General features: G+C 42.9%; 1 protein-coding gene across 1 annotated transcript in view; it reads left to right on the plus strand.

The window, feature by feature from the left end:
* Positions 1 to 15,097, plus strand: part of Pou6f2 (POU class 6 homeobox 2) — a 368,585-nt gene extending 353,488 nt beyond the window's left edge. The window contains exons 7-9 of the mRNA XM_028789291.1: positions 1,906 to 2,074; positions 11,135 to 11,303; positions 14,593 to 15,097. Of these exons, the coding sequence (XP_028645124.1) occupies positions 1,906 to 2,074; positions 11,135 to 11,303; positions 14,593 to 15,097 (843 nt within the window). The remainder of the gene's footprint in view (positions 1 to 1,905; positions 2,075 to 11,134; positions 11,304 to 14,592) is intronic.
* The last annotated feature ends 744 nt before the right edge of the window (positions 15,098 to 15,841 follow it).

A 15,841-nucleotide genomic window follows, 5' to 3' on the forward strand; every position in this document is an offset into this window, starting at 1 on the left:
ATGGCACTATCTCTAGAATTATACCAAATGAATCCATCGTGAGAGAAAGCAGAGCAGTGGTTGTCAAGGCAGAGAATTGAGGGTAGACATTGCTTGCAGGAGGAAACTTTACAAAACGATAAAGCTTCCTGTCTTGATTATAATGATGGCTTCACGGGTGTATCCATTTGACAGACTCCTCAGACTGAGTTTCAAATGGGTGTGTTTTATTATGTGAAAATTGTATCTTCAAAAATGTTGAATGGAGAATGATCACACAGAGAAAAGGCAGACACAGACTGGAGTTGACATGCCCAAGGCTCTTAGATATGTCAGTCAGAGACTAATTCACTCTGTGGACAGCTCCCACCGAAGTCCACCACCCACTCTGATTTGGCTCCCAGGCTGCCCCACTTTTATAAAAACCTTGCCATGCCTTTTAGTGTGAACCAAATATTGCTTACAACTAACTAGGGTGGCTACTTCCAAGGCTAACCTTCCATTTCCTTAGAGCCCTGAGCTCCTGAAACATCTTTTTAGAAGGGCAACCCGGAAAGGAGAGATTCCTCCTCCAGGTTGCCTAGTGGAACTTTTCTCCTCTCTCATTCTGCAACTTCTTAAAGCCAATTTCCTAGAGAGACCTTAAAGAAGTAATAAGTAAACAGACACAAGGCATAAAGTTCAAAAACTTTTTAAATGTAAATTAGTTCCTCTTTGTGTCATTGTAATCATTGGCACAAGCCCTAGGACCAGACTTCACATGTCCAAAGACTAGCTGTTTCACACCAGGAGGATGAACCATTACACCTCAGGTCCTCCCTGCCCTGGCTTCCCTCTATGGAGACAACAGTAGTGTGATAATTCAGTTAAAGAGGCTATGAATATACCCTTAACCCAGGAGCTAGCACAGAGTAAGAAAGAAGCTAAGGGGCTAGAGAGATGGTTCTGTTGTTAAGAGTATGTGTTGCTCTGCGAGAAAGACTGGCATTTGGATCCCAGGACTTATGTAAGTTCACTCACAAATGCCTGTGATTTCAGCTCCAAGGGCTCTGACCCCTCTATAGGCATCTGCATGAACACGTGCATAGACACACAAACACACACAAACGCACAGAGAGACAGAGAGATAAATAAATAAATAAATAAATAAATAAATAAATAAATAAATATCTTTAGAAAGAAAGTAGCAAGCTGACTGTGGTGGCATACACCTTTAATCCCAGCACTTCAGATGCAGAGGCAAACAGATCCCTGAGCCCTGAGTTCAACGCCAGCCTTGTCTACAGAGCAAGTTCCAGGATACCCATTGCTACATAGAGAAACCCCCTCTCGGCCTCCCATAAAAGTAGCAACTGAGTACTTCATATATTATGGGATAGTCTGTCCTTGCTCTGATTACCAGACTTCTAGAAAATGTAGAAAGCATGTTATCAGTTTTGCCTAAGACACCCAAAACTGGAATCGAGAGAGCAGAGCTGCCAGCTTTAACTGGAACCTCCCCTAAACTAACAGTTCTTTGAATGATGGGCACAGACCCAACTTTAAGTTTGAGCTTTGCATTTGAATTGTGTTGTTTCATTCTACACCAGCCTGAGAAACCTCCCAGGTGTGTGGCAATTGTGTAAACAGGCAGGAAAAAGTTTAGTCACACACTATAGCTGAGAAATGTCAAAAATTGGGTATTCTGGCAAGCCAAGTAGGGAATTAATAATATATTTAGAATTTCTAATAAAATGCCTGTCAAGCGAGCAACAACATATTATATACACAAAAAGTAAATCCTGCCTGGGTATAGTGCTCTTCCCAAGAAGTAGACACTGCATTCGTGAAAATAAAATGAATCAACCCCAGACGAAATGTCCGTTCCCTAGCATTTCCCACAATGTTCCATTCATTTTGTATTTTGTTTTTACATCCCTTGTGTAGCTTCACCAATCTTCCCAGACATCAGTGGGTCAAGCAGGCACCCAAGGCAACCTTCTGCACCTGGCTCATGGCCAAGCATCCACCTCTCAAAGTCCCGTGCGACAGGCTTCCTCCTCCTCCTCTTCATCCTCCTCTTCTTCAGCTTTGAGCGTGGGCCAGTTAGTCAGCAGTAAGTATTCTTTCTGGCTCCATTTAATCATGGTGACCTTTTTATTGCCTACTGCAAAACCTCTCTCTCTCTCTCTCTCTCTCTCTCTCTCTCTCTCTCTCTCTCACCTCTCTTCTCTTTGCTTCTCTCCTTCCTCCCTCTCTCCTTCATTTTCTAGGGTTACTAGGCCAATATTGGAATGATGTCTGCTCAAGGCCATTTGACTCCTTAGGGCAGCTGGCCCCCACAGCACACCCCTGCATTAGTGAAGGCTTGGAGCAGGCTTCATTTTCAGGGGATTCTGGTGTGCTGAGTCAGACCTGCCACTTCCAAAGGTAGAAGCTGATCAGCTTGCAAGGCCTGGGCAAACAGCTCTGAGGTGAAATAACCAACAACAGGCACTCAGCCGGAGGGTCAAGCCACTTTCCTCTGTGTTTCAATTCCCCTGCCACTCTGTCTGTAGGTGTCAGAGGAAATAAAGGAGAGCATGCCTGTGGGTGGGCATGTGAGTGAACAATGAGCCACCTTCAGTGACACATGGAGGCTGCTGTGTGGGCTGGAATCACACAGACATCTCCAAACAACCATTCACAAAATAAAGCAAGCCTGAAGTCTGCCTCCCTAATAAAGTGGCTATAGTTGTGGTATATATGGTCTGTGGAATTGGTATATCTTCCCAGGGAAGCCAGCATATCTGTTACATGCAAACAGAAGCATACAGTGATGCATGGGACAATGGTCTGATTACATATCATTTACTCACTTCTGTACAACCTTTACTAATTTTTCATAAGAAATCAGACAGTATACACATATATGCAGAACGCAATCCTACAGGAATCAAGTGTCCAACAGTCATGGATTTAAAAAGCCGAGTCGCTGCATGGGCACTTGTGACATAATGTGGGGATGCCTGTGTCAGTGAAGAACAGAGAAAGACCTGTTAAAGCCAGAGTCTGGGGATCTTCACAAAGACCGGGCAGGTCTGGTAATGCAGGGTGATGCTCCCCAAAGGAAAATAAAGCTTGCATGTTGAACAACATAGATAATGCAGACTAGAAAGATGTTGAGAGTTGGAGGAAATGGAATGAGACACCCGGAAAGGCTGTTACAATGCCCAGGCCCTTCAGGTAACTGGCCGGGACACTCTTGGTCTCAAATGTGGCTCAACACATTTGACATAGAGACATAGAGAGTTTGCCCTTTAATCTATCTAGACATATAACTCTATGTATTTGACTATAAACCTTTGTCTCATAAATTCATAGATAAAGTTAATCTTATTATTTCTTCATCTTTTTTTATAAGGAAATGCCTCATATGGCTGTTGTAGGAAAAGATTCAAATTCTACCTGAATTCAATTCTCTGTGTGTTTAAACACCCCATCTTATATGGCAATGGCAATGGCAATGGTGTGTGTGTGTGTGTGTGTGTATGTGTGTGTGTGTGTGTGTGTGTGTGTGTGTGTAGAGTAAGCTGTTAAAATTTGGTCCTGAAGAAAAAGGAATTAAAATTCAATACAGAAAAAAAATTGCATGTAATATAAAAGTGCAAAACCACTCCACTAATGCAGTCTTACAAATGCATTATACTCAACATGGTAGTTGGATGGAGAGAAGGCTGCATGGACAGACAGACACTGGCTGTCTCTGGCCACTTGGTCCTACTGAACAAAGAAGACTTAACTGTTTTAGAAATTGGTAAGGAAGCTATTTAACAGGCCAAGTGGAACTCAATTACATTAATTGCATTTCAATTAATGATGAGTGATCAGCAAAATAAAAGACTTGGGAAAGGGAAATATTTCTTTTGCATGTATTGGAAGCAGAAGAAATGACACCCATAAGCAGAGCCTGAGTAGGAAGGAGCCCATACCAACCGTAGACCCTCCCTGCATAAGAGTCTAGCAGCATCAGTAAGCATCCAACTTTGTGCAGTGCTGAACTTACAACCTTTATAGATTTGGGGTGTGTTTTTAGTTATTTCCCTTCTGTGTCAAAACCCAATCACAAAAGGAACGTATGAGTCACATATTTATAAAGTACATCCCTTTCCAGCTCAATGATTTGGTATAATGGCTTATTTCAGGGAAACATGTTTGCCAGTGCGTCATGAAGCACACGTTAAAGGATACAGCTTCTGAGTAAGAAGTACACAGAGTAAAGTCCAAGAAGATACGAGTGCAGAAACTTCTGTCCCTGCAAACGCCACCCCCCCACACACACACACCTTATGGTTGTGCTCACCAGCCCAGAGGCTCTTGTTTTGAGTCATAGTTTGTTTTTCTAATGACCCACCTTTTCCTAAAGCTACCCAGGAATCAACTAATAGTCACCTAATTAGGACCAAAAAAAAGTTCCTTTCAATGAAGAAATACGAAAAAGTTTTGATGTATATTTGGGAACCAAAAAACAATTAGAAGAAGAATTATAGAGTTCCTATAATTCCTTGAGACTCTATAAGGGCTTTGGGAGCTATGCTCTGGACACAAAGACCAAGAATATATTTCTTATATGACAATATCACACAAACATTGATCGGAATCATAGTGAACCCTCCACATCACAGTCAGAAGGTGCTATCCAATGTTCCATGAACTAAAAATTAGTATTAAAATATCTTGCTCACTCTGGGCCAAAGAATCCCCAGATAATCCCTTGACAATGATCAAACGACCTTTGTTGGTGATGAACTCCACATCTGAGCTCAGAGTAACCAAGTAAGCAGCCATGTCAAAGCCTTGTAGCCTGATAACCTTCCCTTGTGCTACACTGTGCTCAGTCTGCTCAGATAGGCACTGCTTCTATTAGCTGATCTTTTATTTTCATGTGTATGCATTTATGGCATGTGCATATGTGTTCACTTGTATATGGGTGCATGTGTGTGTACAGGTGCATGGGCACATGTGTGTATATGAGTGTGAAGAACCAAGGTTGATGTCTAGGATCTTCCTTGATAGATCTTCTACCTTAGTAAGTAGAATCTCTCAGTCAAAGCAGAACTCAAAGCTATGACTAGTCTCAGTGGCTGGCTTCCTCTGGGAAGCCCATCTCTGCCTATCTTTGCATTCTGAGGCTAGAGCTGCAGGCAGCACACCATTCCCATCTGGTATTTACATAGGTTCTAAGGATCCTCATGCTTGAGTGAGAGCTTAAATCTACGAAGCCATCTCCTCAGCTCTAAGCTGGACTTTTAGAAAAATCTAAAAGAAAAATCAATGACTATCTTATAAAACTTCCAGCTTGGTTTGAAATTTACAGTGTACTAATTTTAAAATAGGTAGATTTGAGGTTTTAACTGCTGGAAAGGGGCTGTCTTTTTCATAACTGTTCTTCATATACTGGTATAAATAAATAAATAAATAAATAAATAAATAAATAAAACTCCTGACTTGTAAGCTTGACTCTTAGCAAAAGATTGCTAGTCACTGCCTCAAAACTAAAGCAGAACCATAAAGATAGGGACAGCTTGTCGCATAGAGAAATCGGATAAAGCCCAGTGATATCACCATGATGCAAGGGCCTCTTTCCAATCCACATTTCCATTCTCCAATAGTTTGTCCATTTTTAGAACTATTGGGTAAGCACACCCACTCTGTGCTATGAGAAAATGTGAAGAGCTGATGATTGTTTCTGTTTCTCTTGGATTTTCTTTCATGCTTTGGACAATTTCTTTTAAACATACACTTCGTGCCTATGATGATTCTGTAAGCAGGGATCATAGCAGGAGGATGTTGATATGTGATATGTTCAACTATTTAGCAGAACGCTACACAAATGCCAAGGCTAACAGCAAGATGGAACTAGGAAGGAAGGAAGGAAGGAAGGGAGGGAGGGAGGGAGGGAGGGAGGGAGGGAGGGAGGGAGGGAGGGAAAGAATCACAGCAACATCTGTCCTGGAGTATACTGAGCCTCAGTTCCACATGGGCCCAGATGCTATGTACAAAATAGGTTTGTTCTCACACAGTTTTTATTCCATTTCCACAAAAAATCTCTGCTTTTTCACGTCCTTGCATTCTGTTTGGATGTGGGAACTAGTCATCATACTTTTGAATCCCTGAAAATTTCCAAGTCCAATATTCCTTAAATCCTTGATGATTTCCTCTATAGAGTCAGGGTCACAGAATTCCCTCTGCAGAGCATGGCCACTTTTAAGTTGACTGTCCATCACTGCTATTCCTTTCTGAACTCTATTTTGTGTCGGGGCTGACTGAATCTTGGACAACTTCTACAAAAGGTACTACTTCATCCTCCCTCCAGAGAATCTTTACCCTAGCTTTCTGACTAAACTTTCTTGATCCATTTTGAGGAATCCCTTGAAGATTCCTCTTGTGGTTCTAATCAAGCCAACCCCAGATCATCTTCAAAACTACCTGTAACTTCCTCTAAGAGCAAGAGAGTGGAAGCAGCCTTGATCTTTCCCACTGTGGAACGTTCCCTGCTGAGCTAGCCTGAGGGCTGAAGAAATACCTAGGAAAGCCTCCACTCACCACATACACACCTTTTGCTCCTCTTCAAGTAGAATAACACATATCCCATTGCAACAGTAAAACCACCAGATAGTCTAAGACAAACTTTGAGGCAGGGAAACAGCAGCACAGTCAGCTGAGAAACTAAGGAATACCTAAGAACCTCCTAAAGTTTCCCAATAATGTCTGAGACCAGTCCCACAAACCTATAATCAAGATACAGCTAGCAAATGTCCAACAGTGACTTCTTCTCTTTGGATGAAAAAACTTCTGTGGGGCAAACCATGCAATGTACTTTGCTATCCAACTTATATGAGTAAGAAAATAATTAAAGAAAAACCTTCTTTTCTTGTTTTCATGTAAAACCAGAAGCATGTTCATTGGAGCTCATGGAAAACACTGGGCATATGACTGGGACTAACTTCTCTCAACTCTTCCGTGGACAACTGACATCCATGCCAACAGTTCTCAGCACATGGAATTTCAGAATCCAAAGTGTTCTCTTTAACCCTGATTGTTGTTAGTAATAGAGTTTTAAAAAAATGGGGGGGGGGGGCGAGAGAAGAAAAGAAAACTAAACAATCACAAGGGCAGGTTTAGTTCCAAGGGTTGAGAAGCAAGGAGTTATCAACTAAAGAGGTGATAGAGGAGAAAAATGATGAAAGGATAAATTTATGTAAAATTGCTGACCATGTCCCAAACTCTCCCCAACATTGCACTGTGTGTCTCTGTGTGTGTGTGTGCACGTATGTGCTAGCAGCTTAGGATCGGTATTAAGGTAAATTGTGGAAGGCTTTCCATAAAAACCAACCCTTCCTGTGCTAATTAACAACTGATTTTGGTTAATCTAGAGATGGGAATAGTAAAAGTCAGAGGGCTGTTTCCCACAGAGATATCTAGTCTGACAATGAAAAAACTCTCCCCCAATCGCAAAACACACTGGCTTTCCTGTCCCACCAAGTCACAGCTTTGTCCCTGTCCTATGCAGGGAGGAAAGGAAGAAGGGGAGGCCTCTCTCATGAGCCCCATCTCAGCAGGACTGTCTGCCTCATCGGTCTTCCACACTGAGCACCAGGTTTTTCTATACCCTGAAGCCTGCTGGATGAGAACACGAATGGCTTCAGAAAACAGTGGCACTGCGGTGATGCCACACCCAGACTCGGTAGAGACAGATGCAGAGGCAGGCAGATCCCCTGCACCATACTAACTGGGAAAAGTGCCCTTGGCCCTACCAGGTGACTCAAACCTGCCAAATTAAGAAAAGCACTGTTCTAAAACCCATGTTTGTGCAAAGAAAGTCTCTGGCTTCTTCCTCCTTTTTTTTTTCTTTTTCTTTTTTGCGTTTTGAGCATTCAATGTTTCCTGCAAATCTACCAAATGCTTCACCATTTCTGAAAGAGACTGGAGACTAGGCCAATCTTTCCTTTCCCTCTACCATTCTGTATCAGCAGGTACAGAGTGTGCCTCTTTCTATTCTAAATTAGGATCCCTCAGCTACTAAATTTTTGCCTCTCTCCTCTTGCAAGTGGACGCTTATAACCTTTTCCTGATAATTTTCCCTTCCACATGAAAGACTTTTTTTGTTGTTGTCCTTACACAGATATGCTGTAAATCTGTCCTGTACTTTGTGGCCTTGGAATATGACAGCCACTGTGCTACCTAGCATTTCCTGCTTAAGCCCCAGAACCAAGCAGCAAGAATGCCCAGTCTAAAGTCAGGCTCACAGCTCTTCTTGGACAGCGAGCAGATGTGAGCAGAGAGGCAGTGAGAATTGATTCCAGGTGACTGGACAAACTACTGCACATGCAGGCCTTGTGTACACGAAAGAGCATAGAAATTTTGTTTTTCCTTTAAAATCCCTTTTTATATTGTTGGCAAGTAATTCAAAATATGTGTGAGCCTTCCATGCTGCTCATTTGCAGCCCCCCTTCCAGGCCCATTTTAATGAAGAAATAAGGGCTAGAGACTGCCATGTGTGCAAATGTGGTATCCCAGAATTCTTTGTGAACCCTGAAAGCCACTCCATACTGCTGTGCTGGTGAGATTTCAAATTCAGAGGAGAGTCTCCATCACAAAATACCCAAACACATCTTGCATTAACTGAATGTCAGGTTTCTAGAAAGAAGTTTGGGCAGGGGTGCTGGAAAAGCAGTACTTTAATTCATCTTATCTAAATCAATTTTATAAAAAACCCTCCAAGCCCTGCCCATACATATACACTCTCAATCTGCTACCCTGAAATGTTCCCCACTTGGATGTGCTCCTTCTCCAGTCCATGTGCCTCTTCTATTCACAAAGCAAAGCCTTTATATTCTGTAAGAAGATGAATATTTTTGTTTTGTTTTTGTTTTTTAGTGAAAATAGGTTTTTTCATGTAAAATATTCTGATTATAGTTTCCTCTCCCCCAATTCCTCCTAGACCCTCTCCACTTCCCCTCCAACCCACATCCATACAAATACAAATGGGCATCTCAAGGATAATGATAAAATAAAGACAAACCAGAAGCAAAACAGCCAAGTAAAAATCACAAGAAAAACAGACACAGAGATGCACCCATTTACACACACAAAGGAAATTCTATAAAAACACAAAACTCAAACAATAATATATACATGCTGTGGTAATTTCTTACCCCAATAAGCCCATATAAAAAACAAAATTTAGTTATATTTTAAGCTATATGTCTAGATTGGGCACATCTATCATACTACTCTAGTCCCCAGTTATGAGACCCCCCTTGCTACCTGTGGCTTCTCCAGGCCGTGTAGTTCTGCTCCATCCTCTTCCACCTCCTCTTCCTCTGTCCTCCTGTCCCACACCTTTTCCTTCCACTGCCCAATCACAGGCTCTAGCTTTTATTTGACCAGTCAGAATGGAGAGAAGGTTCAGTGAGATCACCTGAGTACATGATCTACTCCACCACGTCAGGGGCAGCCTCTCTTGAGGAAACAGGATTAACATCAAAATACAAACAGCACCAGGGCAACCCACAACGTATACATGAAAGACCTGTTAGATTAAAAAAATAAAAAATTTAAAAACTTCCAAAGATGCCATGGAGTTTGTTTTGTGCAGCCATCTACTGCTAAGCATGGGGCCCACCCTTACAAGTCACACTCCATCACCCGATCCTGATGATTCTCTTGTTTTTCTGTAGGTTTTATTTTGTGCCTTAGTATTAGACCTCCAAACCCCATCAAACTATACGAATATGCCTCCTACATTCTACTGAGGAGCCAGGAGTCACTTTAGAATACTTACAAATGAACTGCAGTGGCCAAAGCCCCCTAGTCCGTGATGAACTGAGGTCCGGTGCTATGAAAATTCTAAGGTCTTCTTCAATGGTCTTGCTGAGTTACCCTGTTTGGCCATGGACCCCTGGGGTTCAGTCTACCCTCTTGCTTCAGAACCACACACGGGTACCGTTGTACCTGACTAGTTTCTTTTTAATGTGAAGATAAATGTACAATGTATACCAGTATTACTCCTTTTATGGACAGTATATTTTGCATTGCCTGGTGGGATTACTCCCCTGTGCTGAGAGAAGTTATACATAGTGTTCTAGGCCCCTCCCAACAGACACATAGATACACCTTCCTTACTTAAAAGTGCCTTTAAAGTTGTCACTTAGGGTGCAAATGTAACATCCAGAGAGTATATAGCATTAAGCCCAGAAGAGTACCACGGTCCTGGGACAAGAGCAGAAATTCACATAAACTAATGAGTTGCTGTGCAGAAGGAGGAAGAGCAACTTTCAGCTGACTGGGAAGAGTGAGGTGAAGAACAATAGAAAGAAGGCTTGCAGCAGCAGTGACTTCCCCACAGGCAGCATTGAGCTGCACTGAAATCTCCCACCAGGCCTAGCCCATGCTGGCGCCAGCTTGGTGAACACTTTCATTTATCCAGGGATCAGTAGCCAGGGGGGAGAAAGTTTCATTCTCCAGCTGTTGTGTCATTTCCCTTGATAAGTCCTAAATTGACCGAGTTATCCGGCACCAAAGGAGTCTTCCTGTGGTAGGCAAGTTTTATTATGTGCCCTTTCAGGGGACAAAGGCAGCTGTGTCAGTAAAACCGCTATGGGGAAAAAAGACAATATTCTTCTCACAGCTTCATAACCATGCTCTTCTGAGAGGTAGTGTGAACATAAGAAATGAGGCAAGATTACCATCTATTACCCTGGCTACATGGCGATCAGGTGAAGGAAAAACACAGAGTGCGCCGTTTCCTTTGTGGCCAATTGTTAGCATGAAGAATTCCAATTAAGACATTTCAAAGAGAGACCTTCTTGTGTTTGTCTTTGCACTGTATATGAATGGGCTTACCAGCAGAGTGGGTCTGAAACCCTCTACCAAAAGCATCCCCTTGCTGGCTGCTGTTATTAAGCCCTAAAGAATTGTGCCCTTGCTTTGGGAAGTGGCAGGGTAAACATGAGTGGCTTACACTGGGATAGAAGTGTCTTGAAGGATGGCTTGTGCAGGAAGGTGTGTTGAAGGATGAGAGACAAAGAAGGTATTGTGATGGTTTCCCCACTACTCTATGGCTGCTCAGTGATAAATGTCCTGACTGGCTGTGTGTTGACATGTTGATCCTATTTTAAAAACATCTCCACAGATCCTCAAACCGCAGCGGGTGAGGTGGACGGGGTTAATCTGGAGGAGATCCGAGAATTTGCCAAAGCTTTTAAAATCCGACGCCTGTCCCTTGGCCTGACACAGACTCAGGTGGGACAAGCCCTCAGTGCTACAGAGGGCCCCGCATACAGCCAGTCGGCCATCTGCAGGTAACGGGCGCTGCATGCTGTCACCTGTCCTGGCCAGCCCGGGCCTTGTTTGTCCTTGCAGCTCAGCTTGTCTTCTTTGGGTGGCAAACTGGACAAATGGAGCATGGAAATAAGAACTGGGGTAGTTGTACGTTGGGACTTGTGATGTTGATACAAAGTGGGGTGCCGATGCAGAGTTGAGGGGTCCTGGCCTCCTAACTCCTATCAACTCTAAGAACTTCCAAGGCTGACCAGTTGAAATATGCTGCCCTGGCCAGGGGTCTCCCTTCTCCATGCCCCTATCAGAAAAGAATACCAACTCCTGTCAACACACGGGCACCCCTAAGTAAAAGCAAAGCTGCTAGTCCACTCTACTGTTAACTACCCAGAGATGACTCCAAATTTTCAATGAAATGCACATTTTAACGAATTTCTCTATCTCGTGGAAGGAATTTTTATAGCTTGCTTTCCCAGACACATCTTAATAAGCAGGGAAAAGAGAAGGTGAAAGGAAGGAAGGAAGGAAGGAAGGAAGGAAGGAAGGAAGGAAGGAAGGAAGGAAGGAAGGAAGGAAGGGAGGAAGGAGCCCTTTTAAATGTCAATGAATCTTGCGTAACTGTACCAAACCCCCAACCACACATTAAATAAATAAATTACTGAATCCAGCCTTGGTTGTGTTTGAGTTGATCTGGGTTAAGTCTTCAGGAGCCCCATGTGTGCATGTGTGTTGCTCTAATCCTATGTTTATGCATGAGGTAACGAGGCACTCGGTGGGAGCTTTTTCCTCTTGGGCAATGCCTTAGGACTCCTCCTCCATCAGGAACAGCCAAGAAACCAACTCTAAACTCATTTAAGTGGATTTTGTTCTTGGTGATCCATGAAATGCTGTCTTTTTATCTGCTCTTTATACTTTTAATGTATTCCCCAAAGGACAGAAGTGTACTTTTCCTGCAGTTTAAGACTAAGGTTATAAATAACATCAGTATGGGGTGGTAGCTTGCAGCTCACATTTTGCTCAATGATTTTCCATAAAACCCATTGATTGTTGTTAAATACAAAAAGCACCATAGGATCCTCTCACTTCTATGGTCTCCCCTACTGTTTTTTCTTATAAGATACCTCCCTGTAGAAAATAACCTTTATTCAGTCTATACAAGGATACTACTGCTGGGAAATTTGTATCACGGCTTGTATATGTTATTCCAAACAACACATACAGAAGCATCAATGCTAACAAGCAGCATCAATGATGGGAACATTGTTGCTCCCTGTCGGCAGACATTAATTTTGTCTGGTCCTGATGCCTTGTGATCAAAAAAGCCACAGGTTTTTTTATTTTGACGCCAATTTGACATTGTTGTCAAATTCCTCTTTGGCTTATATTAGCCCTAAAATGTGATTTTCTTTTATCGACTGGAGTGTTTTCTTAATCTTTCAACACATACACAAACACGGATTCCTGGGCATCCCCAATCAGATATGCTGATTTGTTAAATCTTCCCCAGAGGGATGCTAAAAATGCTGTAAATTGCAGACCTCTGGAAATTTCTTATTGGTTAACAGGGCAGACACCCGGACTTCAGGGCCTGTATCCTTTATCCAGTTTCTGGCTATTCAATGATGCTGTTTTAGAAGCTGTCTATCCTACTTAATTAATTAATTAATTATTAGTCTTGAATGGAGAGTTTACATTGGAATATTCTCAGTGAGTTCAAAGGCTGGGAAAGAATGCACATCAGTGCCAAGGTGTCACTCTGTGCTAATTGGCTGCAGTGACTCCTAGGTGCAGTGTGAGAACCTTCTTATCAGAGACACAAGGGAAGACTCCCCTTCACGCCCCTTGGCAGCACAACCCTGTGAGGCTAGTTGCTTTCAAGAGCTCAAGCTCCAGGCCTTTAGGATGAAAGATATGGCAAAATGCAGAACATGGCAACTTATCACAATGGGGAGCCTGCCACAGGTGATAAACTTATTAATAATACTAAGTGATTAGCTCACCTTGCCCTGAGAGCAGCCAGCTTCCCCTTCCTTAGTGAGTGCTAGAAGAAGCTACAGTTTTCAAAGGTACACAAATGCCTCCCTGACTGGGAGGGAGTGAGATTGAGTTAAACCCTTGCTAGCCTGTGAGCTGCTCATCTCAACAAAGGGATCTAAAGATGCACTCTGACAGTCAGATCCTGGCAAACAGGAAGGCCTTCCTGGTCTATCCTTTTGCAAGCAAGCATCTTAAAACACCAGATGATTGCTTTTCAACAACGTGGAACACTTTAAGAGAGAAAAACTCTGTGCTCACTGTTTCAATAGGAGGGACATGAATTTGGACTTAGAATAATGAAACAAATGAACAAAGGGAGCTGGTCCTCTTTTGTATTTTACTGACAGAATGAATTTAGTACCAGAAAGGACTTTTTAAAACACTCTATATAATTTTGTCCAGGATCCTTCATATTTTTTTAAAGTAAACGTAGCAAAGAATTGCTGATGGCAATTGATATATAGAAGACCTCATTTACAGAAAATGATATCATTCAAGTACAGTTTGCAGATATCCTACATTAAACACAGCGTGATGCCCTGGTACAAAAGTGCACCATTACACTGGATGGTGATTGGAAGGCATGAGGTGGCCTAAGCCCATCCAGGGGTGTGGTATTCCATAGTAATTACAATGTATCCAGCTGTTTAGGCCAGAACTGTAAAGTAACAACTGGTCTATGTTTTACCTGGACAGGAGACATGTTGTTAACTTACATATGGGGAAAATTGTTACCAGAGAGAAAGAAGTTAAAATAAGACACAAGGGGAGATAGAAAGAACGGCATGAGGAGGAGCCTGGCCCAGTAGCCTTCCCAGACAATGATAATAGCTGTAGCATTTTTCCAAAACCAACACAATGAAGAGGAAAACCAAACATAAAACACAATTATTTTAAGTGAAAGAATATGACAACAGTTATCTCAAACATCCCTGTCTTGGTTAATTTCTCCCTTAAGAATTCTGAGGGTTGAGGAAATAAAGCTGGGAACAGCTTGGATCTCAAGAGTTCAGAGCAAAAAGGCCTGTGAATTGCTTGTGTTTCCTGTACACCGGTGCCTCTTTCTCCCTCCCCTGTCTGTGTGCCTGGGGATCTGCATGGCTGGCATGGAGCTTGACGGGAGGGTGGGTGCTGGCTGGGACAGGGCTGGCTACCTTGCAGCTGGCTGCTAATCTGGAGTGAATTCACCCTGCCAGGCAATCAGGCAGGCAGGCAGGAGGCCCACCCTGGCAGAGGACTCAGTGTAAGACTGTTCTTTCTCAATTCTCCCCCCAGACACACCATCCTGAGAAGCCACTTTTTCCTACCACAGGAAGCCCAAGAGAACACTATAGCTAGCAGTCTGACAGCCAAACTGAACCCTGGCCTTTTGTATCCTGCCAGGTTTGAAAAGCTGGACATCACCCCTAAAAGTGCCCAGAAGATCAAGCCGGTGCTTGAGCGGTGGATGGCTGAGGCTGAGGCCCGCCATCGAGCAGGTATGCAGAATCTCACGGAGTTTATTGGGAGTGAGCCATCCAAAAAGCGCAAGCGGCGCACCTCCTTCACGCCCCAAGCACTTGAGATCCTCAATGCCCACTTTGAGAAGAACACACACCCCTCAGGGCAGGAAATGACCGAGATTGCTGAGAAGCTAAACTATGACCGGGAAGTAGTTAGAGTTTGGTTCTGCAATAAGAGACAAGCTCTGAAGAACACAATCAAACGCTTAAAGCAGCACGAGCCCACCTCTGCGGTCCCCCTGGAGCCCTTAGCAGACTCTCCGGAAGAAAACTGTTAGACACATCCATTGACGGTCAGAAGGAAGCATCACAGAAACTGAGCACTACCCTGAATCTCCACAAAAAAAGAAGGAAGAAAAGAAGAAAGAATTTAAAGACACCCCCCCCCATCCCAGTCATCATTTCTCTTGTATGTAAAAGACTAGAAAACAAAAACTACCAAATGGGCAGAATGGTTTATACGTGTCCGTTGATTTTCCATAAGGAAAAAAAAAAGAAATTTTAAATTTTTAAACAGGAAAAAATACCACAAGAAGGAGTATGTGGTAGGATCATTCGCTCCCTCACCTGTTTCCCTAAAGCCAGTTTTTTAAAGCAAACCAAATAACCACTTACTTTTTTCTGTATATGATGAAAATGTGAACACCTTTTAAGGAAAAAGAAAAGAAAAAAAACTAAACCAAAAAAAGAACAAAAACAAACAAACAAACAATCCACCAACACTAACTTGTATCTGTTCAAAGCGAATGCAAGCCTGCCACCTGGAGGAGCAACTGCATCCCTTCAGGGACTAAGTGCTGATCACTGCAAACCCTATTAACCAAAGTCGGAAGCTGCAAATGTTACTGCTCGTCTACTCGCCTCTGCGTAAAAAGTTGTTATGAATTTTTACATTTGTACCAACAGAAAAGTGGGAAGCCCACTTTCTCCCATCTTTCTCTCCTGTTGTCTGTGCCACCAGGGTGGATGCCATTGTTGAAAACATTCTGTGTGGCTCACCAGCTACCAATTTGCTTCTTAGC

The sequence above is a fragment of the Grammomys surdaster genome, unplaced genomic scaffold (genome assembly GCF_004785775.1).
Source record: "Grammomys surdaster isolate TR1022 unplaced genomic scaffold, NIH_TR_1.0 125807, whole genome shotgun sequence".
Taxonomy (NCBI): domain Eukaryota; kingdom Metazoa; phylum Chordata; class Mammalia; order Rodentia; family Muridae; genus Grammomys; species Grammomys surdaster.